At 53.5% G+C, this 26,427-nt stretch overlaps 1 protein-coding gene across 2 annotated transcripts in view; it reads left to right on the forward strand.

Annotated features, from left to right (window-relative positions):
- EPHB3 (EPH receptor B3) overlaps positions 1-26,427 on the forward strand; it is a 60,714-nt gene that overhangs the window by 13,618 nt on the left and 20,669 nt on the right. For both annotated transcript variants that reach the window (XM_045029831.1, XM_045029832.1), the window contains exons 2-3: positions 19,357-19,421; positions 19,910-20,582. In XM_045029831.1, the coding sequence (XP_044885766.1) occupies positions 19,365-19,421; positions 19,910-20,582 (730 nt within the window). In that variant the 5' untranslated portion in view covers positions 19,357-19,364. The remainder of the gene's footprint in view (positions 1-19,356; positions 19,422-19,909; positions 20,583-26,427) is intronic.

The raw sequence follows: 26,427 nt of genomic DNA on the forward strand, positions 1-26,427 counted from the left end.
GTAGCCCACGGTAACTGCTGTAGTTCGTGGTCACTTAGGCGGGGGAGTGGGGGTCACCCCTCTCGTCTGGCGTTGCATTGGGCTCCCTCTTGCCCTGTCCTGTGGCAGAATCGTTGGAGTTTGGTTTCTTAGCAAGGCAACGTAAGCGGGGGGGAGAAGCTGTTCTCCGCAGCAGCTCAGTGAGGGCTTTGTGCTGCTGAGAAGAAAATGGTTTCTCTCCAGATCCTGTAAGTGCGCTGTGTTTGTTTGAAGTCACAATGTGTTTTTCTTCTCCAGTTCAGCAGAGCCTCGGCCTGCTGGAGAAGGAATGCTCTGTCCAGAAGCAACAGCAGTGGCTTTCTCTGGCGAAGCATTTGAATGCAAGAAGGAGACGGGTTTGCCCTGGTTTGGTTGGGAGCTGAGGCTCCTGTGGTCGGGAACCGGCTATGGGAGCGAGCTCTCCACGCAGGCTGACATAAGTGTAGCGGCCTCCTTTGGGCCTCTGTAGCCTGCTCTCTGCCCAGCTGCTGGCACTTAGAATCTGGGCTGTGGAACAGCTCGGAGCACCAAGAACATCCATTATGTCTGAGACTCCAAATGTGGAACCCGAGCGAAATGCTATGGGATTAATTTATTTCCCCTAAATCACATTTTCTCTAACCGTGTTTAATGCCTCAGCATGTCTGATGTGATTGCCAGCTGTCCAAGCGAGGTCCCTGGCACTGCGTGTCCGGGGGGTAGAATTGGTGGTGGAAGAAGGGATAGTGGATAGCTGCTCACGAGGCTCCGCCAGTCTCCCTTACCAGTGTGCGGGCTGGGTGGGCAGACAAGACGGCTGCGTTCTCTCGCGTTTCGCTCAGGGGCGAAATTCTGCCTCTCTGGTGTTTGTTTTCACATCGTCTCCTGGAGGCTCCTGTGCCGCTACCCATGAGCCGCATGCTGGGGAGCTTCCTGAACTCATCTGCAGCTGGGAGAGGGAGGCGACTTTTGTGCGCCATTTCTGAAGCAGTCCCAAAGCGCGTGTTGCGCCTTCCCATGTTGCACCGTTTATGGGCTCTCCTAATGTAAAGAACTGAACGTGCGCCCTTTCCCTGAATGTTTGGGAATGAGAAATATTTGGGAGTCAGTCCTTGGCTGGGGTTTTCCCCGGTTGCCGGTCTGCAGCCACGGTTTAGCTTTATGAAGGCCGACCCCCAAACACTGGGCCAAGTTCATTCCTGTACCAGAGCCACCCCCCAAGTTCTGGCACTGTCAGGTATTTCCTTGGCAGAGAAATTTGCTTTTTGTTTAATTACATTTCACTGAAATGCCTCATTTCTCGACGGGGGTGACTAATGGATGTTAGCTCGGCTGTTTTATTGACGCTTAGGGGTAGGTGGGGAGAGAATGCCGATTGCGGGGCTCCGTAGTGTTGGCTACACTCGTTAAATCTCCTGTTCCTCGCAAAATGCCCTTCTGCCTGCAAGCTGCTTCGGCTGTGTTTCCTGAGCCGAGGGGCTTTCCTTTGTGTCAAGTGGAGCATGCAGCTAGTTAGGGAGAGGGAAGAACTTGCAGCGGAGTTGCATGTAGTGAGATTTCGGTGGCAGTCTGTATATTTGTGGCTTTGCACTTCCATTGTTCTCTTTTTTTTTTTTCCTTCCATAATAATGCTTTGCTCCTAGTTAGAGGCATAAAACATCCAGCTGCCTGAGGGGTAGAAACTCTGGGTCTGCCTGTGTGTGTGTGTCGTCATAGGAATATTGGGCACTGGTTTTAAGAAACGTCCCCAAACTCCCCACTGTTGGGATGACTTATTGCACCAAATATTTGGGGAAACCAGTTTGTGGCATTTTCTTTCCATGATAAGCTGCTGCTGCTGAGACGGGAAAATCGGCGCTCGGCGTTTAATTAACTGGCCAGAAGACTCTGAATCACAGACTTGCATGTTTTGAAAATTGTAGTTGTGCCTGTTGTTGTTGTGCTGAGTCAAACTGGTTTGTCGGGATTAAGCGTCTCCTCCTTGGTGCCGAGCGCAGGGGGAGGGGCGGCGGGCGGGTGTGTGTACACAGCCGAGTGCCCTCCAGTGCACGGCACAAAATGTTCTAGGCCCAGGATTTGGGTGCCCTGCTCCACTAGTTTGGGATTCTCGCCCCTTGGCTGGACAAGCCGGTGGGATGGAGGCCTGGTTTTTCTGCAGGGCTCTCGGCCTGACTCTGCCCTAAGGGCCAAGGTAGCAACTGAAGGAGTCACTAAGCTGTCCCCAGGAGGGTCAGGCAGAGCCCTGCGTTGACAAGGAGGAGCTGAGCATTCTGCGGGGTGGCTCGGGGCTGTTAGCATCTCAGTCGCGACATTGGCGGGGTCTGTCCTGCCCTTCGCTTCCTCTGCTGTTTGGTTCAGCACGAAGGGGTAACGGTGGAAGGAGAAGTGCTCTCTCACCGAGAGGGTCTGCTGCTGCCCTCTGAGGCTGGCCGCGTGTCTGGGAGGGAGAGAGTCGATGGCTGAGGGACGGGGAGCTGGACGCGTGCGCTCCTCCTTGCAGCTCGGTGATGTGTGCTCGCAGCTCCCTGCACGGCGCACTCGGCACGTTACTAGGAAATAGACACAGAATGGAAAACCTATTCTCAGCCTTGAATTTGTCCTCTCCTAGTCCCCTCTGCCCCCAGCCACGGGGCATTGGTGGGGGTGAGGCAGCCCAGCCTCGTAGCGGGATTTCTGAGCAGAAGCCGCCATATTGGAGGGAGGGGAAAAATCCTTCACCCAGGTCGTCTTCCCTCCCTCAGTCTCCTGTTTAGCTCTGGGCTGAGACGGGTCACGGAGCTGTCGTGTTTCGGGCACGTCGGCCTTATTTGACTTGTCGGTAAAAGTCGTGAATTTCGATGGCCAAAATAAACGATCGGGATCCCCTGCCCTGGTCTCGGCTTCCCTCCCCGCTGTGTCGGCACGGGTAGGCGAGCGGAAGAGCCGCTCTGAACCCTTCGTCGCTCAGTAAGATCACGCTAAATGAGGCTCATAGGGAACTTCTTTAAAAACGGGAGCGTTCTCCAGTGAGGTGAAGGGGGAAATGCAATGATGGCCAAGCCCTGCCTGGCGCTGGGATAACTCGGATAGATAGGGCAGACCAGGAGCGTTACTGACAGGCGGGGAAGGGTGGCAGCTTAGCCACGAAGGAAACCAGGAACCATTTTATAAGCAAAACAGGCCACCTACACATGGCTGCCTTGTGACTCTCCTTTCTGATTAAGGGCGCCTTTAAAAACAAACGTACCTAGGAACATGCGTCGGCGGCGTTCCGCTTTGGGGCTCTCTTCACGCTGAGCTGACGGTTCCCTGCCCTTGCTAATGCCTGGATTGCCGTGGCACATCCTGATCGGGAAGATGGCGTTGGAGGGGGTGCAGATCTGGCGGCCATGACGCCGAGCCTCTGCCAAGCACCTCAAGTGTCAAGTGCCGCATCCCCCAAGGCTCTCTGCTCTGCAGACAGCCCAGGGACCAGCAGCGCTGGTTGGACGGGGGCCTTTTCAACACCCTGCCCCCCGCAGCCCTGGATCCGTCATGGTGGAAGCCTTTCTGCTGGGCAGCCCCGCTCTCTGCGGCGGGTTGCCATAGCGAAGCGCGATTGACTGGTCCCCCCTCCAACAACTCCTCCATCCCTCCTCCTGCCGTTAAGCACATCTGACTCTTCTGTCTCCACTTCCCATCAAGGTCAAGCACCCTAATGCACAATTGCCAAAGTGTCTGCGCTTGTGGATGCTGTGCTGAGGTGTTCCTCTGCTGGGGGAAGGTGGTGGGGCCGTACTGGCTCATAGTACTTGCGGGCAGGAGGTGCTGGTGAGGTTAGGGGGTGCTTTTACATAAAGAGGAATGCTGAGTGGTGCTGAGGCTGTGCTCCCAGGTAGGGAGATTTGGAATGCAGGCCCCCAGCTTTGTTACCAGGGGCACCTGACGGCAGGAATTCAGCAGCACAAACAGCTACCCCATGTCGCTGGACTTGGCTGCGGAAACCTTCCCCGTGGATTTCTTTGTGCGTGTGTAAGCTCCCGGCCTCGCTGGTCGTTGTATGTCGCGGCAAGCTCTCTGCCACAGGCTGGCATGTCCCACCCATGCACTGGGAGCTGCCGACCAACACCTGTTTCCCAGCCCCCTCCCCTGGAATGCCAGCAGCCGCTGGACCTTCCTAGCCGTGGGGGGGGCTGCAGGCATCAGGCCTGACTCAGCCCGGAAGAGCTGCTTCGGAGAGAGTCGGAGTTGAGGCTGGAGTCACCCAACGGCCCCCTTCTCCCCAGCTTTTCCTGCCCCCAGATGGAGCTGGGGAGGCAGTTAGCTCAGGGGGTGGATGGTAGGAGAGAGTGGATGTCCTCGGGCCTCGCCCTGCAGCCTCCTGAGCATTTGCTCTGACCGGCTTTCCTGGGAGGTGGGGCTGTGTACTGAAATCCATCCGAAAGGCGGTGAGGGGGGGTAGGAGAGGCTTGCCCTCTTCTCCAGCCAGTCCCACTTGTCACTTGACCAATTCATCCAGAGCCGAGGCCTGAGCGAGACCCCACTGTAGGAATCACTGGGGGTGGGGGCTGTTCTACATACACACACAAATGGCGCGCAGTCCAAGACCTTTTTTTATTAATAAGAAAAATGTGCAGGGCTTGAATGATTGCCAGGAACAGATTTATTCTAGTTCCCCAGAAATTAAACTGAAATGAAGAGGAGAGAGTCGGCCAGGCCTGGCACCCCCCACCCCCACCCCCTCCTGATTCTGTGCTTGTTTTAACTTTGGAAGAATCTGACTTTGGAAGAGGCGAGGGAGGGACGATATTTGGGTTTAAATAGTTCCAGATGGGTTTGGTGCTTGAGAGTTGGAGGAAGTGAGCAGAGAGCAGCGCGGAGATTCGGGTAACTGCCCCAGGCGGGAGTGAGGAGGGAAGTCTTGGCAGAGGCTCCATCTCGGGGCTGACTGGATGGGATGCAGCTTGGCAGCTGAGCACTGCCTCTCCGAGCCGCTGTGTCTGTGGGCTGAGTGTCTCTGGATCGGCGATAAGTAACTTCTGGCCATTTTCCCCCTCCTCTCCTGGAATGTTTCCAAAAGAATAACCTGCAAAAACGGCACTCGGGGGAGGTATCCCAGCCCGGAAACGGCTGCCACCTCCGGGAGCCAGAGCAAAAGCCGGAGACTGTGTCGTCTGCCTGCCCTCCCATCACTTGATGGACGGGAGCTTGTTTGGTGGCCCTGAATCACGTGCAGCCCAGAACCCTGGGCGCAGACGCCCGAGCCTCCCAGCATGGGCTGTGCCCCACGGGAACTCCATGCAGCCAGATGTGCAGCATGGAAAAGCAGGGAGCTGCTTGTTTCTGCCGCGCCCGGCCCCGTGCAGAGGCAGTGCTGTGGCCCTCTCCCCTGGCTGTCGGGGACTTGTGAATGAGGCAGGCTGTATTCTCCTGGTCGCCACAGCGCTGGAGGGTGCGGAGTGGTTTTATTTTGCCATAAAGTCTGGAAACGAAGATGGGTTTGTGGAGCAGTTTGCTGCCTGTGTGTCCCAGTTAACGGTATTCGCGGCTCAGGCGGGGCTGATGTCATCTGCTCGGCTGAGTTATTCCCATGGCCGGAGAGTGGCCAGAGTGAATGTTTCTGCCAGGAGCGTGACTTATAAATCGCTTTCTTGCCTGCTGGCCTAGGCGGTCTCTGCTGCCTGGGGTCAGTCCCATTCTCCCAGAGCTCAGATTGGACCCCAGGGTAGGGAAGTGGTGAGGAGAGCAGCCCCTTGCAATGGGGCAGGAAGATGTCTGTGGTGTGTGGGAGGCTGTAGGGCTGAGGAGAGGCACCAGGGGCAAGAAATGGCAGCCGGAGGCTTGGCTGAGACCACTCTGAAAGCAGCTTAGAAGTGTGAGCGAGCCAGTGATCTGGGGGTGGGGGTGCGAGCCAGGGATCAGAGAGTGGGGGTAGGGGTGCGAGCCAGTGATCAGAGAGTGGGGGTGGGGGTGCGAGCCAGGGATCAGAGAGTGGGGGTGGAAGCTCTGTTGCAAATGAATCCATAAGCAGCCCTGTGGGAATGAGAGATGCTCCTTATCTGGGGATGTTAAAGGGCCCCTGCAGAGGAGAGCAGTGGGAGTGGCTCTGGGTCTCACACCTTGGGACAGGGAGCTGGAGCCAGGGAATATCTGTTCTTCCACCTGAAGCTGCCCCCTCTGCAGACCCTGGAGTTGCTCGTGCTGCGTTTTGCTCCTGAAATCCCCAGGGTATTAATAGAACGGTAATTGCAGTGTTGAGATGGGCTCTGAGCAGCTGGCTCTAAATGGCTCTGGGTTCTCTTCCTCCTTGGTGCCTTCAAACGTGGCTGCCGCTGCCTGAGAAGTTGCTGGGGGCTGGTGGGGCTGCCCGCTTGGGGGATGACACCAAAAGCTCCAGCTCAGAGCAACCGCAGAAGGGAGTGAATCCCCATTGTACGTGAGACCGGGGGGGGGGGGGGCAGGCTGAGCCCCCTGGGGGGTTTCCCCTCCTCCCAGGCACAGTCTGCTGCTCAGCAAGGAACTTCTTGTTCCTGCCTGAAGCTTGGTGCCCAGGGGCTGTGTGTCCAGCACCAGCAGGGAGCTCTGCCTGGCAACGAAATGACGAGGCCCACAAATTGTTAGTCTGTTGTGACGTGGGGAAGAGTTAGACCCCCCCCCGGGGGGGAGGGCAGGATGGTGAGCGGCGCAGTCCTGCATTGGCAATGTCTGGCCTAGCCTCCGCTTGCTAGCAGGTCAGAGAGCCGCCAGGTTCCGTGGAGCCCCTGAAAGCCCGTGACCTGGAGGAAATGAGCACTCCGGCCCCCCCCGTATCCCCAGCGCCGGCACGTCAGCTGCTTTTCCAGTTGGAGTGCTGGCACCTGTCCGACGTCACATGCTTCCAATCTGTCTTGTTACCATCCGAGAGCGGCTTCCGGGGAGAATCCATTGGAAACTTCCCTTCAGGGGTTTAGCGGCGGGCGGGTGAGACACCGGGAACTGAAGAAAATGCTCCAGCCCAGAGAAGCTACCTCTGGCCTCCTTCCTCTTTGGCCTGGCATTCGGTGATTTTTGTCTGGGATTTATATTTGCAAATCACCGAGGGGGTCTGGGTGCGGGGGGTCATGAGCAGTGAGATGCGTTTGCCTGGGGAGGGAGGGGAGATGCCGTTGCTGGCTGCTCAGTCACAACCCCTGCCCCTGCCCCCTCCCTGCCCCAGGTTTAGTTGATCGTACTCTCTAGATTGGGCTAGTTTTCCAGGCGTAGGATTAGGGGAGGGGCAGTGCACCTTCCCCTAAAGCAGCAGGCTTCAGAGAGGGAAGATGGCCTTGTAAAGGAACCAACCTGGGACTCAAGATCTGGCTGTGCTACAGCCTCTCTGTATGGCCTAGGGTTGGGACACTGAATATCCTAGTGCCTCGGTTGCCCATCAGGAAATGAAGCAACTTCCTTTGGCTTGGCTGTTGAGGTTGTAAGCTCTGCAGGGCAGAGACTGCCTTTGTGTCTGTACAATGGGGCCCCGATCTCACTGGGGCCTCTAGGCTCTGCCATAATGCAAAAATAATGAGTCTGCTATTAAGTGCTCACCGTGCTCTTAACTCTGCCCACTGCCAGAGGCAAGACACTGGATTGCAGGTGCCAGTGTCTGGCTGGCTCAGCAGATCTGAGCTGCTTTGATGATGTTCCAAACGTCCTTGGCACAAAGGGCCACAGGTGCGACACCGGCCCTGGTTTCCTTTTGCTCCCCGTGGATAGCTGGCTCTGAACGGAGGGGGTGGTGTGCCCTTTACCCCTGCAGCCCCGTATGCGAGCGTCAACCCAGCCAGAGTGGGGCAGAGGGCAGGGTGGGAAGCTCTTTTGGGCCATGGTGTTCCCTCTTTCCCATCTCTGGAGGCCAAACCCAGATACCCGTGGGTTGGAAAGTGTCAGCAACGGGAACTTGTCATGTACGCCGGTGAGAGAGAAGAGAGGGAGCCGGTGAGAGAGAAGAGAGGGAGCCGCGCTGGGCGGATTCCCCCAGGGGGTCTTGTGGCCAGGACCCAGAGGGCTGAGCGACCCGAGGTCAGGGGGTGGGGGAGGTATTGGGCCCTTGCAGAGGATTGGAATTCAGGTGTGTGTCTGCAGCCGCAATGATTCCCGGCTCCTGCAGGGGGAGCTGCCACACAGCATCTGTCTAGATCAAAGGCAGCCAGCGCATGTTTCCGGCCTTTGCAATCCTGCAGAGAGCCGTGTCCTGTGCTGAGGGGTCACAGCCTCTCCGGGGCCTGGAATAGCTTTGCGCTGACAGTTCTGATCTCCTGGGGCATGTGGGGAAGGAGCAGAGAGGGCCTCCCCTGTTAAAAATACTTGGGGGTGTGTAAGCAGCCTGTCTGTGGCTACTGCCGGTGCCCCGGCATTGCTAATTCCAGCCTGAGAGTCTAGCACCAAACCACGGTCGCTGTCTCCTCTCCCCACTCACTGCACACACAACCCAGCTGCCGTCTCCCTCTGCTCTCCTGTCCCACCGCCTGTCAGCCTCTCCCTTCCTGCCCCTTCCCTCACATGGGAAACCCTGGCTCGCCACCGAACCCTTCCCGGGAAATTCGCCGCGAAGGGGTGAGCGTTCCCCAGCGCTGGAGCATGTGGCGGGGAGGGGAGCAAGCAGAGCGCCTTGGGGCCTGGTGAGGCCTGGGCATTTCCTGCAGGGGGGACGGTGGGGCCAGACTCTGGAACGGGGAAGGGGCTGATGGGATCTGCTTTGTGTGGAGGGTGTGGCACTGTCACAGGTCCTAGCGGTGCTCCCTGCTGGCCACCCTCTAGGGCTGCAGTGAGGGGAGTCCGAGTCTGTGCTCCGGATCCCTGGGGGCATGTGAAAGCTGCTAGCGCCTCAGAGGCTGCAGCACTGGGGCATCCCATGGCCTGTCTGGCATGGGGCTCTTTGGCTCATCTGCCCTATGCCCCCAGATACTCCCTGTGATGAAGTGGGGCTGTTCTTAATGTTTCCTCTGAATACTTTGTGAGTGCCTTAGTTTCCCCTATGCATTTCCTAAGTCTCCAGCCTGCATAAATGGCCGACACACTGTCTCCTGGCAACTAATGGCCGGGGCCCTTCCCCCTTGCAAGGGGATGGCTAAAGGTGAACAAAGAGATCAGGTGATCTCCTGGCCCGGGAAAGAGACAAAGGCCAGAAAGGAGGGGCTGGAGGGGGTTTCAGTTTGGAGCTGGCAGGGGACGGGAAGTGAGGGCAGATGGGGGTTATCTGGCTCACTGGGCCCCAGAATGGACCCGGCTGAGGGGTCCCATTCTCTGTACCTACAAGCTCTGTTTTAGACCATGTTCCTGTCATTGAATAAATCTCTGTTTTACTGGCCGGCTGAGAGTCACATCTGACTGCGGAGTGGGGGTGCAGGACCCTCTGGCTTCCCCAGGACCCCGTCGGGGCAGGCTCGCTGTGGGAAGCACACGGAGGGGCATATGCTGAATGCTCCAAGGTCAGACCCAGGAGGTGAAGCCGTGTGAGCTTCTTGCCCTGAAGACAGTCTGCTCCGAGGGAGAGGAGGCTCCCCAAAGTCCTGCCTGGCTTGGTGGGGAGCAGTTCCAGAGCATCGCCCGGGGACTCCGTGACACCCCCGTTACTTAAACACACCCTTCTCTAGAAGCTTCTGGTTACAGTTGAACTCTCAGGGGCCTGCAGTAGTTGTAAAGCATCAGCACCACACTCATACGCTTTGCGCAGAGATTAGCCCCTTTATGCTCTTTTATACTTAATCATAGGAAGCACAGGAGAGTGCACATCATGCAAAACAAACATTAAATGCATGTCCCCGCCTCAGTTTCCTCACCACTCCAGGGCATTCTTTGGGCTGGGGTCTGAGTCCCTTGCTTTGTCCAGAGCCCTTGGGCCATCTGGGCTCAGGAAAGCAGGCAGGGCCCCTACCTCCTGGGCTGCTACACGCTGGGTGACATCTCCCTCCTACAAGTCCTTTACCCAGCTTCTGTGACCTTGCTGTGTCTTGCCCTGTGCTTCCTTCTCCTACCTCACCCCATTCCGGTGTGTTTCTTTATTTAAACCACTCTCAGTCACTTGTTTTACCCCGGTAAGTTACCGCTTCTCCTTCCTTCCCCATCTCCCTTCAGAAGGGCAGAGCTAGGCTGGATTTCCAAGGCTTGAGCTGCTTTCTAGCCTAACCTTTGTGAGGGCTATAACCATTGCTCCTGTCTGGTGTGTACCTGTCGGCAGGGCTGGATCCTCGTACATACGGGGACTCGCAGTACAGCAGCTTTTCATAACGCAACCTCACGCTATCAGCCAGAATGTATAAGTTGTGCAGATATCGCCCCGGTTCATCGCAGGTGTCCCTTGCCAGTGACGAGGGCTGAGTGGGATGTGGGCGCTTCTCTCTGGATGGGATTCGGGGTGTTGTGAACTCCCTAGCAGAAGCTTGCCCGGGGATAGTCCCCAGCAGCTGGTCAGCATTTCCCTGCCTTGGTTGAAGGCTCCTCCCGGAGGATTGGGGTTGGGGGGGTGGGATCTAGGATTGGTTTGGACATTGGGGTCTGGGAAGTGCGTGGAAGGGTCTGCCCTGATACACAGCCCTCTGTGTGGCTTTGCTTTTGTGTATGTGAAATGCGTGTCAGCGGGAAAAGTGCAACCTCAGGTTCTCTCCCACAGGCAGCCCTTTGTTTCCAGAGAAAAGGCCTCACTCCAAAGTCCTTTGTGCTGCAGTTTAGAACGGGGCTGGGATTAATTGTAGCAATAGGTGCCTGAATGGGAAGCGCACAGGGCCGCTCGTTCCTGCTATAATTATCTCAAAGCTGGGGAGGGAAACTAAACTGTGCAGGAGATGCCCCCTTTGGTGGCACACCACCAGCAGGTCATTGCCTGTTCTGCTCCTGTATGCCGCCAGTAAGCCACAACCAAATATTAGCAAGCTCCTGCCATCCACAGGCCCATAGAATCTCCCCCTTCTTTTCCGAGAGCTCTGTATGTGGCTGCGGGGCAGGGGAGGTGACCAAGCCCCAGAGCCAGGCACCCCCTCCCAGCAAACACTGTGGTGTGCATACTGTTTCCTCTTGCAGAGGAGCTGTGGATAGGATGAGGACTCATGAATAGCCCCACCCACTCATTGTCTAGCATCGGCACTGTTGTGTTAGCCATGGCCCCATTCCTGCCCTCCGGAGTGAGGCTCACATCTGGTACGGACCCAAATGTTGGGCGTGCATCAAAGATCCCTGGCGTCTGCGCTCTCTCTCAGTGGGTTGCAGAATGAGCCCGGCCCCTCTGTTTGACACTCTGGCCTGGGTAACCCATGAACGTTTCTCTGGGATATTTCTAAGGAGCTCTTCGCTCGAATCTGAGCCCTTCTTTTTTCCCAATGGGGTAGGTATAGCTGAGAGGCCAAAGTCCTACCTTGTCAGATCATCATGATAGCTGGCAGTGTCGCAAGTTCAAAGCCAAGAAAGCGTAAGGTTTTGTACCCACTGGATCAGATTCTTGGGCTCTTTCTGAGGAGCTGACTGAAAAGAATGCATAAGAACCTAAGAACGGCCATACTGGGTTAGACCAATGGTCCATCTAGCCCAGTATCCGGTCTTCCAGTGGTGGCCAGTGCCAGATGCTTCTGAGGGAATGAACAGGACAGGCAATTTATTGAGTAATCCATCCCCTGTTGCCTGTCCCACCTTCTGGCACTCAGAGGTTTAGGGACACCGAGAGCATGGGATTGCATCTCTGACCGTCTTGGCTAATAGCTGTTGATGGACCTGTCCTCTGAACTTATCCAATTCTCTTTTGCCCCCCTTTGGTTCAATAAGCGCCCAGAATTACTGTGAGAAGTGGTCTCCCCAGTTTTGCATATGAGCACTGGAGAGGAAATTCTGGCCCTAATCCTGGTCAGTAGCAAAACTCAGACTGTAATGGGGCGTCAAAGCCTTAAGTACTGAAAAGTTTCTACTTCTGCTGCTTCTTCATAGTGCTCCGCCATCCACGTCAGCCTCGACCACCTATTCTTCCTCTTCTCCCAAGACACTCTTCATGCTGTCTTCCACTTGCAGGTGACTTTCCATGTGGTGTGGATCTGTAAAGCTACTACCCGCTCCTTCTTCAAATCCTTCCTCAAAATACCCACAAAAAGTCGCCAGCTAACCATGAACAAGCAGAGGGGTGGTGAGGCTAATTGCTTATTGTCTTCCTGCCGCCTCTTCCGTATTGGTTGTCTTCAATTGTGAGCTTGGGCAGGGCAGGCGATGACTGTGTCTGTTATGTTTGCACAGCAGCTGGCACATCGCGCTTGCTATCCTAATTCTTTGCATCAGAAAGGGAAAGGGGCGGGTGGTTTGTATCCAATTTTGGATTTGTAAAGACTTTTGAATTGATGAAGAAAACAAGGTGGCACGGTAGCGTTCAGGACAGCGTCCTGCTGCGAACTGCCTCTGCAGCTCCATGCTTCAGGCAGCAGGTACAGCAAGTCCCAGAACCATTTTGAGCCTGGCCCTCACAAACAACCAATCTCTGAGACAAGGTTACAGAAGGCTTGGAACGCCCAAGTGGCCCCACCGCCTCAGGCCTGGGAGCTCCCTTCTGCCCTCTGTTTACGGCCCTTGCCTTGTTTCGGAGCTCCCTGTTAACTGGCTGTCATTTTTCTGTGTGGTGTTTGGCCTTGGCTGTGGGCTTGCGCTGTTGCCCGGCGGTTTCTCAGCTAAGATGGTGGATCCGGAATAGTGAGGATTCAGGCCGCCTGTCTCCTGTCAGAGTGACATGTCTGTTGTAGATCAACATGTGCGTTGCCAACGCTACTTTGGAGAAGGATATTTCCTGGGTGTGGCAGCTTTGTCCCACGAGGGCCTGTACTGCCTGGCAAAGCAGGCCTTCTGGAGGAGGCTTTGAATGATTCATAGCCTGTCAAGGTCCATGATATTGCTTCCCACCACGTGTCTCAGCAAGGCACAGGACTCCACTGCCCTTCGTGTGGAAACTGCAGGAACCTGATGTCTGGGAAGGAGGCTCCTCCCAAAGGCCAGCACACCACGGGGGGCAGAGATGGAGGGAATACTCCAAGTGCCATGGGTGGAATTTCCTTAAGCGTCATCGGCACAAGTGAGGACTGTAGCAAAGGGAGTCTTTGGCTCTGTGGGATGCATGGCACGGATGCTAAGGGTCTGGGCGTCGCAGATCCCGTTGTCCGTGTGCATTTCCACTGTCTTCCGCAGATGTCATCAGCGCACTGTGTTCCGTACTAAGAATCTATAGACTCTATTTTAGCTGCAATCTCTGGAGTGGGGGAACGCCCAGTGGCTTTCTGTGCTGAGCTGTCCTGGGCATCCCTCATCCACTCGTGTGAATATCTGCGTTGCTCGGAGACTCGGGTCTGTTCACCTTCAGGTTTCCTCTGGCTCCTTCTTGGTGGAATGGCAGGCTGATTCTGGGCTCCTCAAATCCGAGTTCTCTCCCAAATCTGTCACTTTCAGCCACTGGGCTTCCTAACCTTTCTCTTTTTTCCCCCTCCTGGTGCACCCAGTACTGGCACCTGGAGACCGTCTGCATTGGCCCGTCTGGCCCTTCTCCACAGCTTTCCTGAGCCAGCCCCCATTACAGCCCTTTCCTCTTCCCCCTCTGTGGTCAGCCACTCTCTCATTCCTTCTGACGCACGGTGGAGTTGCTTCCGATCACTGGGACCTGGAGGTGGGAGAGCAGAGGTAGGAAATCCATTCCTGCTTCAGGCTGTTTCCTCCTCCCTTCTCAGACCCCTTGCACGAGAAACTGCTCAGGGAAGGGCTTTCCGATGAACTATAGAAATACCCAGTCCACTCTGGGGGGAGTGTGGATTTTACTCCGAGTATTTCCTAATCCCAAAAGAGGCTCGTGCCCCATCACGCTGGAGACCTGGGGTTCTGCGCAGAAGCTCAAGTCTTGTACGATTCCATTGGAAGCGATAATTCCTTCTCTCTGACCCCTGGGGCCTGGCTCGGAGCTCTCCGCCTTGCTGATGCATGCCGTCCTCCCCTGTCACATCTTCCTGCGCGAGTTCAAATGGCAACGTTCAGACTTGGCAAAGACCAATCCCTGTCAATGCAGAGTACTTGTTTGGCTTCACTACAGCCACTTGGGTCTCCATGAAATGTTTAACGGCAGTGGCTGCATATCTCAGGCATCATGGAACACAAGTGTGCCCATATTTGGACAACTGGCTCATCAGGGCTGTGTCCTGGGCTCTGTCCTTTCAAAGGGTGTATATCCCGGCGTGCAACTTGTTCCCCCTGCAGAGATCTGGGACTCCAAACAAACTGGCTCGGGCTGACTTTTATAGGAGCCACCCTGGACTCCTGTGGCTACAGCTTTTCTGCTGAAGGAAAGGCTCCTAGACATGGGGAACGCAAACCTCTGTAATGATGCTGCATCCCCGGGGAACAGACAGGTCTCCCTGAAGCTGGCTTGTCTCATGGCTCTGGCACATGACGACACCTCTTGCCAGACTGCAGCAACAGTCCAGGCTGACCACTGGTTACCTTCTAGGAATGCAGCCTGCACATGTGGCTAGCAATGCCCTAAATCAGGGGTAGTCAATTATTTTGTGTCAAGGTCCAAATATCTTGGTCAAGGTCGAGACACCAGAGAAAATAAGCGCGTGTGCGCACACACACACACACACACACACAATTATTTTGGGGTCTGTTTCAAAGCATCTGGCAGTCTGGATTTGGCCTGCGGTCTGCCTATTGACTACCCCTGCCCTAAATAGTTTGGGATGCTCCGCTTTGGTTGTCAGCGCGATCCAATTACTGTGATCTCTCTCTCCTAGCCCCCTCGCTGTGGAAGGCTCATATTCAGGCGGTTCTCCCATCCGGAGTTCTGCAGGAAACCTGGCAAATCCAGGATGTTACAAATACACTGGAATTTAAGGCAATTTGACTCTGCTGCCTGGAGTGACTAGGGCATGGGAGGAGAAGCACTGTTGTCTTGAGGCCATGCGTGTGTGGGAGCAGGGATACTAAACTAGGGCTTCGCTGCTAGGGGCAAGGTAGGACAGCTCTCAGGTAGATAATGGGCATCACCAGAATCCAGGCTAGCAGTGGTGGTCTCTAAGGGGAACCATGAGAATGGCACAGTCACTTCTATAGACTCCGAAAAATGTTCTCTCTTATTGAAGGGCCACTGGAGATTTCTGATGCTTTCTCCTGGGCCGTGCTCAAGACCTCTCTGCCATTTCCTGCAGAGACTCTCTTACCTCAGGAGAGCAAAGCTGGTCAGAGCCCAGATCTAATAGCCATTGCCTGGGCTGGTCAGATCTGGAGCATGGCTCTTCTGGTCCTGGCAGTGGAGCCTCCACTCTTTCCCTTGATGTTTCAACAGCAGGGTCAGGTTCTACATCTGGATCCAGACTCACTTTGCCTAATAGCAAGGCTGGTTTAAATGCTATTTGTTCACAGTGCTTCATCTGGTGTCTAGGCCTCGCTGATCCTTGTATGTTGCTTCCACGAGGCTGAAATGAGGCCTCTTGTTTCATGGTTAAATTCCCTCTACAAACCAGGTCAATTTAGGTTCAGGACTCCCTGCTGTGGGTGGGTGGGGGTGCGCCCAAGAGGCTTCACACATAGCCCCGAGCTTTGAGCAACGCGATTCTCTGCGCTGGTCAGAAGCAAAGCAGCATTGTTCCTTACCCTCCAGTGCAGGGGCAGTGTATGTCTCAATGCATCTGTCCCACGGAGTTATCTTGATGCAGAAGAACATGTGCCGTGTCCTCCTTTCCGCCATTCACTTGGCTGGGAAAAGGAGCTCCCTGGCAAACAGCTGGAGTTGCAAGCACCAAGGATGAGTGTGGCGCATCAGTCGCATAGTCTGTCTTGAAATGGAATTACCTCTCCAGAGAATGCCAAATGCCTGGTGTTTGGCACAAAAGCAGCAGTTCCTGCCCCGATGGGGATTCCTAAACAGATTGATTCCTCTGTCTCTCAGTGGCAAAATCTACGGGGAAGACCAGACCAGACCAGACCAGACTGTTCTGTCAGAGCTCTTGAGACCAGTTTGGGATCCTGATACCAGAGCTCACTGGCTCTACCCGGGCTGTGGTATTAATAGCATCTCCTGTAATCACCATCCTCCCCTTGGTTAGTCTCCAAGATTGGGATTCTGCTGTGGCAGGTCATGACGAGGAAGATTACTGACCAGCGAATGGACTTTCCCATAAAGATGTGCATTAGCGAGGCCTCCTCCTTCCTTCCTCATTTGTTGCACTGGTCTTTTGAGGTTCTCTTGCGGGTGACTGACATGTGGATCTCTTAGGCTCTGCGCCCGTGAGCAGAGACGCCCCTGAGGGAGGAATTCCAGTTACTGCTCAGTAACCTTCCTTTCCCTACTGGCCAGCACCGGGGCATCTGATAGTCCTCTCACTTCCTCTTCTAAAGGGTCCCCAGTTGGAGCAATTTCTGCTGGCCCAGGGTAGATTACTTGTATCCCACTGGCAGAATAGTGGTGAGTATTCTGGCATCATTGACTGTGCCCCGGGTTGTCGCTGGGATACAGGGGCGTGAGCCGTGGAGGAGGCTATGGGGATGTGCTAGTGAATGCTTGGGATGGGGAGCTACTTGTCCCCACACCTTGAGAGTGACCCGGCGGCTTCTGTATCCAGGCTACGGTACAGCAGGGAAAGCAGCTTTCGAGTACAGCTCCTGTAAGAGGCAGATGCCTCGTGGACGGGGAAGGCTCCATGGCAGTTGGGAGAGGCAGAAGGATCAGAAAGTGGGATGTGGGAGAAATGCCCTCACTAGAGTTATGCCCCAAGAGGTGCCAGATGCCTGTTCGCAGGCTGGGCCGACGAGCTCTGACTCCCTGCGTACAAAGTGTGTTTGGATAGTGCTGCCCGTGCTGAGCACTCGCAAGGGAGCTCCTGCTCCAGAGCGTGCCGATGAGACCATGTGCAAGGGAGTGGGACCGCCCGGGGACGGAGCGGTGGTGCTGAGTTCCCAGCTGCTCAGTGTCGCCATGTTTGAGGGAGTGACACTGTGGGGACTGGGATTTGTAGGCCTCTGGGAAGTGTGTGTGTGTATAACGATGATGGTTCTGGCAGGACCCAACTGAGAGCGTCAATTCAGGACAAATTTCTTAAAGCAGGGCAGTTAAGCCCCAGGCTGGGGCTTCTATGCACACCAAGGCAAACCAAACCAGCCAGACAGAGAAGACTTTGGTTTTACCCCACTGGCTAACCACAAGTCAGACAAGCAATTCCCTTAGACACTCCAGTTTCCCAGTATCACCACCAGTGCCGCTCATTATGGGGACGAAAGGTTATGAAAACCAACACCCCAGTAAAAGAAAAAAGGTTCTCTCGATCCCAAAGGACCAAGCCCCAGACCCAAGTCAATATACAAATCAGATCTTACCCACAAATCACACAGTTGCCAATCCTTTAGAATCTAAAGGTTTATTCATAAAAGGAAAAAGATCTAGATGAGAGCTAGAATTGGTTAAATGGAATCAACTACATATAGTAATGGCAAAGTTCTTGGTTCAGGCTTGTAACAGCGATAGAATAAACTGCAGGTTCAAATCGAGTCTCTGGAGTACATCCACAGCTAGGATGGGTCATTCAATCCTTTGTTCAGAGCTTCAGTTTGTAGCAAAGTCCCTCCAGAGGTAAGAAGCAGGATTGAAGACAAGATGGAGATGAAGCATCAGCCTTTTATAGTCTTTTCCAGGTGTAAGAACACGTCTTTGTTCTTACTGTGGAAAATTACAGCAAAATGGAGTTTGGAGTCACATGGGCAAGTCCCTGCATACTTTGCTGAGTCACAAGGTGTATTTGCCTTCTCTCAATGGGTCAGTTGTGTAGCTGATGATCCTTAATGGGCCATCAAGCAGGCTAGGCAGAGCTGACACCAACTTGTCTGCGGTGTCACCCAGAAGCATAGCCTAAATTTGAAATACAGACAGTATAGAGCCAGTATTCATAACTTCAACTACAAAAATGATACACACATATAGACAGCATAATCATAACCAAAACCATAACCTCTCCATAGACCTTACACAACGAGCTTTATACAATATTTGCTGCAAATGTATAACAGTGGTCACAATAGTGATCTGTAGTTACAGATTATGTCAATAATATCGCAGTGTGTTAGACGTGAGGTGGGGGGCAGGGGTTGGCCTATAGGGCATCCTGGCTAAAGGGCACAAAGTGGGGAGGGGAGAAGGGGGAGTTAAGGAGAATGGGGACATGTGAACTGGATGGAGAAAAGACTCTTCTCTCTTCCTGTTGGCCGGGACTATGCCCTGAAGAGAGGCTCCCTGAGAGGGGCAGTGACTGGTATGCCAAGTGTGGGGGCAGTCTGAGGAGGAGGCTGTCTGTGGGGAGGGTTTGGTTGGGGCACAGACCCAGTTTGGGGTTCAGAAGGGGCGTTTCTTTGCCCTGCAATGGCATTTTGACCTGAATCTGCTTTGCGCCTTCAGGAAAGGCCCTGGGTTTGGGGAGCTTGTGCTGGGTAACTGGGGGCGGGAGCTCTGCTGTGTTGGTCATGAGCGAAGACCCGTTTTGCTAGGCAGTGCTGGCGCTCGGCGTGGGAGTGAGGTTGTCTGCTGGTTGTGGTGGAGGAGATTGGGGGGGGGGGTGCCTCCAGGCCTCTGACACCTCCCCCACCCCTCAAAGAATTGCTAGGGGTCACGGCTGGGGTTAAGACCAGGATTGAGACAGTTTGCTGCTAGCCAAGACTCTCCCACTGTAGCGTGCTCAGGTTCAGTAGGGCTGCCTGGCCTAGCCTGGGATTAGCTGCAGCTGGCTGCAATTCCAGCTCTCTTCAGACTGGCTTCTCGTCTCCCCCTCCCCCCCCGCCCGTCTTTCTCCCCCCTCCCCCCCACGGCTGGGGCTGGGGCTCTCGGGGGAATGCTGACGGGGAGGTTTGGCTTGTAATCTGCTCCTGGAATGTCAGCCAGACGGTCAAATTCTTCTCGCCTCTTGTGAAATGAGTGATGTGGGGCAGCTTGGGAGAGCAGCCTGCCGTCCCTCCCGCGCTGGAGAAACCTGCCTGGTCTGCACCGCCCTGTCATGGGAACAGGCGCTTTCAGCAAAGACACCAGTGCCGGGGGGGGCTGTTCCCCTGCTGGCAGACCCTCGCAGCAAAGGTGTTGGGGGGGGGGGGGAGGTTGTGTGGATGCCCAACAAGCGGGGCTCAGTGTGCAGGTTGCTGAAAGGAAGATGGCTGCTCTTGCTTGCTGTCCACATCCCCCTTCCTGCTGTTTCTTTGGTGGCTCTGCTCCCTTAGCAATTCTCCGGATGGGGGTCTTTCCTCTCCCCTTGACTGGAGGAAATCCGGAGTCCGTCTCACTCTGCCCTTCTCCCTCCCGCCCCCCAAGCTGCGTTGCTCTGCGTTGCCTGCAAAGGTTTTGAAAGATTTCCCTCCTGTTTCTTTCCCAAACCCTGACCTTGTCTCTCAATTCCATTTTTCCTTCAGAAACCCTGATGGATACGAAGTGGGTGACGTCCGAGTTGGCGTGGACGGCTCATCCAGAGACCGGGGTAAGACTCGGGTCCTACTCTCGGAGCCTGCACAGGGCTCTGGATTCCAGGTTGAGCTGCAGGTTTTGATCCGTTCCAAACTGGGACGCTTCACGAGACAGTGGCACCCTTTGGGTTCCCTCCTGTGCCTGTTGTGTGCCTTGTGAAATCACTCCTGTTCCCCAGACCAGCTCATAGCTCTCTTTGATGCCCACTCCTTCATTACTATGGGAATCACAAGTGCATGGCGTTATGCAGAGAAGAGTCAAGTTCTCACAGGCTTCAGTGTGACGAGGGGAGTAGGGCCAGGAGGGAGCAGGGCAGGGGCGGACCATATGGGTACTTCGGTTCATACTGGCTGTGTGCGTGTGTTGGTGCTTTTTGGGGTAATCACGTGTCTGGTTTCTGCAGTGTGGTTTGGATTAGTTTGTGTGGGGGTGGGGCTGTGTTTTGAAGCATTCCGGTCTGCCCATCCCAGTGGCTAACCTGCCAATCTCTCTCCACTGCAGTGGGAGGAAGTCAGTGGTTATGATGAGGCCATGAACCCCATCCGAACGTACCAGGTGTGCAATGTGCGGGAGGCCAATCAGAACAACTGGCTTCGTACTCAGTTCATCCAGCGCCAGGACGTCCAGCGAGTCTACGTGGAGCTGAAATTCACTGTACGGGACTGTAACAGCATCCCCAACATCCCGGGCTCCTGCAAAGAGACCTTCAATCTCTTCTATTACGAGTCGGATACAGATTCTGCCTCTGCCTCCAGCCCCTTCTGGATGGAAAACCCCTACATCAAAGTGGATACAATTGCCCCCGATGAGAGTTTCTCCAAGCTGGAGTCTGGTCGCGTGAACACCAAGGTGCGCAGCTTTGGGCCTCTCTCCAAGAATGGTTTTTACCTGGCCTTCCAGGATCTGGGCGCCTGCATGTCCCTCATCTCTGTCCGTGCTTTCTATAAGAAATGCTCCAACACCATTGCTGGCTTTGCTGTTTTTCCGGAGACCTTAACTGGGGCTGAGCCCACTTCTCTGGTCATTGCCCCAGGGACCTGCATCCCCAATGCAGTGGAAGTGTCTGTGCCCCTGAAACTGTACTGTAATGGAGATGGGGAGTGGATGGTACCAGTTGGAGCCTGTACATGCGCTGCTGGATATGAGCCTGCCATGAAAGATACCCAGTGCCAAGGTAAGCACGTGGCTAGATGGCCTGTAACATGTTTTCTTCCTCTGGAGTAAGGTATGTGTCTAAGCAGAGGATGTGGGTACTTCTCTGCTGGACCAGTTGTGAGTTCAGCGGCTTCTGTGGCCTGAGGCCTGGCACTTGCAGCGACTCCTGCTCTGTCCTGGAGATTGGAGTTTGATCTTGTGTGATTCTAGCTTAATGACCATCTGTACTTCTGGGTCTCCGCCTGGGTGCCTGATGGTGTTTGAAGCCTCAGAGCTCACACCTATGTTACCTAGTTAACATCAGCTGTAGTGCACTCGCTGGCACCCAGTGGGTTCCAGCAGCTGGGAGCTATGGCCCAGGCCTGCCACCTCCTGGTCCTTTCCTTGGCATCAGGGTGAGCACCGCATGCCATTGAGGGGTTCCAGTTTTGCTGGAGATTCCTAGAAGATTAGGGTTGGAAGAGACCTCAGGAGGTTCTAATCCAACCTCCTGCTCAAAGCAGGACCAACCCCAATTAAATCATCCCAGCCAGGGCTTTGTCAAGCCGGGCCTTAAAAACCTCTAAGGATGGAGATTCCACCACCTCCCTAGGTAACCCATTCCAATGCTTCACCACCCTCCTAGAGAAATAGTGTTTCCTAACATCCAGTCTAGACCTCCCCTAGAACCCCTTCTGATTTCAGCTTCTGATGTCCCTATTTACAGGCCTAACAGGGAACCTTGGGATCAGTGGGATACTCAGTAAGAGGTCATGCCAGAACCCAGTCCCCACCCCATTCCACTTCCAAGTCTTCCTTGCAGCTAGGGGGTGAGGTCCCTGTATCTCTTGGAGAGGGAGGCTAGAGAAGTGGGGCGGATGTCGGAGCCATACTGCATCTCTGGGCAGTATAATCCTTATGTTAAATTCTTAAGATTATTCAGGACCCACAGCCGTTTAGGACACTCCCTTCCATGTGTCCGTAAGGCAGCAGTGCAGGAAATAATGTGGGTTCAACCTTAATTTGTACAGAGTAGTGCCCATGGGGCAAGCTGCAGGAGTGAGGGTGTTGGGAGAGCGTCTGGCAGTGGCGGCGGCTAACTGTCACCATCAGAGCCTGCAGGGGTATCCGTATTTAGGGAACTGGCTTCGAAGAGCCTGTACTTATAAAGGTGTGATTCATTTGGTTCTCTTCTTAACCCTAAGGTCAAAAGTGAGCATGGGGAAGCTGGCTGTGGTGTTGCTCAGATTCAAACGTCGATAGGGTCTCTCCTGGATTCCAAGGGGGCCTTAGCCCCCTTCCAGGAGATGGGGGGCTTCTAGCAGGTGGTCTCAGAGACTAGATTATGAGGCAGAGGCCCTGCCCGGCAATACTCAGACAGTTCACCTTGCACAGGAAGCTGCTGGAGCTAAGACTTTACCCAGCTTGTGTCTGTGCCTTTGTTTCTCTGACCAGAGAAAAGGCAATAGAGGTTCGAAGGAGCAGTGCTCTGCAGCAGTGACTTATCTGAACAGCCAGGGAGGTCCTGGGGTCATAGTGAGCCAACAAGTAATGTTTCTGAGGGATGGGGCTTCTGGTAATGCTTTCAGCTTGCCTTCTAGGGCAGGAGGGAAGAACTCACCAGCAGATAAGTCAGCTCAACATGAGTAGTTTTCATGGAGACTGAAGCAAACTCCTTTTTTGCCAAATGAGGTTCCCCCCATCCATGAATCTGAGTCAGAATAGTATCTGTCTACTCCAGTGCATCAGGGGTTCCAACTTGGTGTTCAGTGATCATCACACTGGGGAAGAGGCTGCATCTTTCGTTCCCCATCTCCTTCTTGCAACAAAAGTTGATCAAGAAGTGATCTCAGTTCTGTTATCCTTGTCCATGGCAACCCCTTTGTTCTTGCCCAGACCTCTTTCCTCGTCAATAAGGAAAGCCCCTTAGACCTAAAAATCTCCATGTGATGCACCAGTTGCTGGGTTTTAAAAGAGGAATCTTATTTCCCCCGGGAAAATCGTGTTGTGCTTGTGGAATAGGAGATCTTTTGCTAAATGGTCACGTGTCCACAAATGAAAGCAGCTTAAGGATTCGGCGAACCTAGAGAAGTCGCTCCATTTTCTTGTCCCTTTACCAGTCATTTTAGAGTTCTTCTGTTCTGTTAGTGAGTTAAGGATTGTCCTGGGACACAACCAAAAAGGAATTGGCTGTTATCTCTGCCTTCCACGCACTTGTGCAAGGGAGGGGTCTTCTGTCATCCTCTGGAAAATAGTAGAAGGTTTGGTGCATGTGTGTGCCCATTCGCATGCAAACCTAACCTGTCTAAGATGGACGTTATAGTGATGTGGACCTTGTTAGCTCATTCCACTACTCTCTGCCTCCTTTTCTAGTCATAAATGGGGATGTTGTTTATGTAGAGCACCCAGGGGTCCTAATCACATTTGTGGCCCCAATTGTGCCGAGCGCTATTGAGACAGAGGTAGAAATGGTATTTGCCCCAGAGAGTTTTAATGGTCAGTGTTACTTACCATCCTTTGTAAAACGCTTTGTGATCTCTGGGTGAAAAGTGCCTCTAAGGGCCAGGAATCATTTTCATGAAGGGGGCGGGGGGAACCAATCATGAGTTACTGCTGAGATGGGAAAAACCCTGCTGTAAATTCACCCCACTGCAGACTTTCTATGGCTTTTGAAGAGATCCTTATCTCCGTTATCTCCAAGCAGTGCGGGATTAGACTTTTGCTTCAGACCGGTTAGACGTAGCTCGTATCCTGCTCCCTCGGGGGTTAAGGGCTCATTCCGCCAGGCGGAAGGCAGCATCTTCAACGTACTTTGTACAATACGTTTCCACAGCATTGATTCGCCGTCTCGTTCTCGGGCGCATTGTCTTTATTTCGTTAGCACACCGCTCTTTCGGGGCAGTTGCCCTGCTCGCCGTTCTCCCAGAATGGGGATTTCCAGAGGCAGCCCTCTCTGGAGGCAGAAAGGTTGCTGACCCCTGGCTGTGGTTCTTGGATTACGTTGCCTCTGCGGCTCCACTAACCCCACCCAGCGTCTCTGGACTCCTTTGGGTCACTGAATGAGGAGGAACATTGCGGGGGTCGGGGAGGATTTGCTGCCTTTTCTATATTGGGATTCGAATGCTGAGTTCCTGAAAGGGATGCGCCATCTTCTCCCCCACCCCCAAATGGTTGCTCATTTCCAGAGGTCCCAGGCCAGCTGCACTGTGAGCATGTGCACTCCATGTGCTGTGTGTGACTCCAGGTGCGGCTGCACTGCAAAAAAAAGAAAACCCACCCAGTGGCAATGAGTCTGAGCCTGGATCAACTGACTTGGGCTCACGCTGCCGGGCTGAACCTAGCAGTGTGGATGCTTGGGCTGCCTGGGCTCTGAGACTTGCTGCTCCAGGTGATGATGATGATGATGATTATTATTACTATTTTTTTTTTTGCAGTGTAGACATGCCCTCATTTCATTGCCTCAGCAAACTGCTACGTCACCTTTCGATTGTTTACTGCGTCTCTTTCTTTAAAAACAGACAATTCCTACTTTGGATGGGACAATGTTAGGGTGAAATCGCCCACTGGAGTTTTTTCCTCCAGATGCAGGTCATGTCAGACCAGAGGCAGCGCTAGGCATAAGTAGACTAAATAATTGCTTAGGCCTCTGAGCAGCTCAAGGGGGCTTCTATTAATTATTACTATGTCGAGGGAGCGATGCAGAATGCATGGTATCTTTGCTTCTGACATCTCCCTCTCCCACCCTCAAAAAAAACTCTTGTAGGGAACAGTTTATCCAGATTCCTTCATGCCTGGTGTCCATCACATCAGATTGATGGGATCGCTAGAGATGTCTGAAGTTTCATTGACAAAACACCCCTTCCCCATGTCGTTCAACGTTCCTACTCACATGATCATCTGAGACAAGATTGGAGGCAATATATTCAAAGTAATCCACTTTCTGGAAAGCAGCCCAGCCTCCCTGATTTCTGTGCACATAAAATCAGAGTCGTCATGTTACAGGAACAATGGGCTTTGTGTACATTTCCTTCTCTTTTGTTAGAATAGAGAGATGTGATTGCATAGTTCAATAATATGTGACTATCTAATCGGTTAAATGCTGAAAGAGAGCGCACCCAGAGCATGCGTGCGATGCTGTTCTCCCTCCTGAATTTATTCCTCAAAGCACATGTTCCTTCAAAGCCTGTGTACTAAATTTGAGCTTTTTCAAGGGGTGCCATTGGGTCAAAGTAGGGCCAAAGTCTGGACTTTGTAGAAGCAAACTTTTCGCCACCAATGACTAATAGAAATGTTACCGTGACTTTTTAAAAAACTGCCTACTAATCATATTATATGCCAGTTGTTTTCAGCCCCACGTTGCAACACTGGGTTACTGCATGAAAACCAGGAAGTGAAACTAATTATTTAGATAATTAAAAGACGAGGTGACCGATTCCAAGAGAAGAAAGCTAGAATTTTAAAAATCTGTTACTTACAACACAGTTAAGGAAATCTGACTCCTAAATAGTATTTCTGACCCATCAGTGCCCTTTAAATTCATATTGTGATTTGAGTAATAAAAAAGTAAATTATCCTTTTTAGAGCTGGTTTTATGCTTTATTTGGGCATCATTCAAATACCCAAAGGCTTTTTCAAGTTTACTGTGTGTAAACCTGTGTGTGCCCCCGCCCCCACCACCACGCACCAATTTTGGACTGAGACCGTTCAGCCCAAAGGGTAATTTTTCTTGAAATGAAGTGCCTTGAAAATAGAGGCTTAGAATGAACGTTGTCTCCTGAACCGCAGCTGGAACGTTGCTGCCGTGACGCTAATCCATCTGTAGGCACTTATGGAAGAGTAATGTGAGTGAACGGTGCAGGTTCACGAAGCCCAGATTGTCCCAGGCAAACGTGATTGCTGCCTTTAGCAAAATGACAGGGTTGCTGGACAAAGGGATGTGATGGGTTTAATTTATCTAGACTCGTGAGGCTTTTGCGTTCGTCCTGCAGGGAAAGGAATAGAGAAATTGGAAAGACGCTGTCTGGGTTAGAATACTGGAGTGTGGATGAAAACTGTCTTAGCCCTTAAACAGTATAATTCGAGGCTATTATCCACCCCTAAGAAGGAGCTGTAATGCAGCAGAGTCCTACAGGAGTTGGTGCTGGGGCGGAGAGTAACAGCTTGACTAATGATCTGGACAGTGAACTACACTGTACCAGGCAGTTCTGAATTTTCATGCTGTCGGGACAATCCTCCCTCATCCCTGCAGAGGGAGGGGACCTCAGAATATCCAGTTCAATGTGTGTCGGGGGGGGGGGGGGGATTCCCTTCTCCTCCTTGCCCACATCCAGTGCGGTAATTGCAGGCCCTGTACATGGTGAGTCATGGTGTGTGATGTTGGGATGATTTATTTCGGTGTGCTTAAGCTCCCTCCCTTTTCCCTTATTCACAGGGGTGGGGCTTTGTTTTTGAAAGAGAAGCTTTCTGCAACCAGACCACCTGGAACTGTCATTCTGTCTGACTCCAGAGGCTAAGCAAGATTGGGCTGGGTCAATACTTGGAGGGGAGAGATCTCTACCGAAAACCCCAGGTGCTGCAGGAAGTGGTGTTTTGGCAGGCGGCCCTCTGAGCTGGTGCTGCCTGTGATGCAAGAGGTGCTGTGTCGCTGGAGGAGTAGTTGACTTGCAGGCCAGATGCGAAACCAAAATCCTAACTTCTTGTGGTGTCATCCTGTGGCAGCATCATCCCTGCAGTCCTGGTGAAAGTCCAGAGTGAGGAATTACTTTCTGCCAGCCTGTCCCCCTCCCCTGGTCCTCGTAGCTTGGATTTTTATTATTATTATTATTTTTTAGACCAGGATTCTGCTTCGCTTCCTCTCCTGCATCCAGTTGTGCTGTGACTGTTAA

Source organism: Mauremys mutica, chromosome 9 (assembly GCF_020497125.1).
Source record: "Mauremys mutica isolate MM-2020 ecotype Southern chromosome 9, ASM2049712v1, whole genome shotgun sequence".
Taxonomy (NCBI): Eukaryota; Metazoa; Chordata; order Testudines; family Geoemydidae; genus Mauremys; species Mauremys mutica.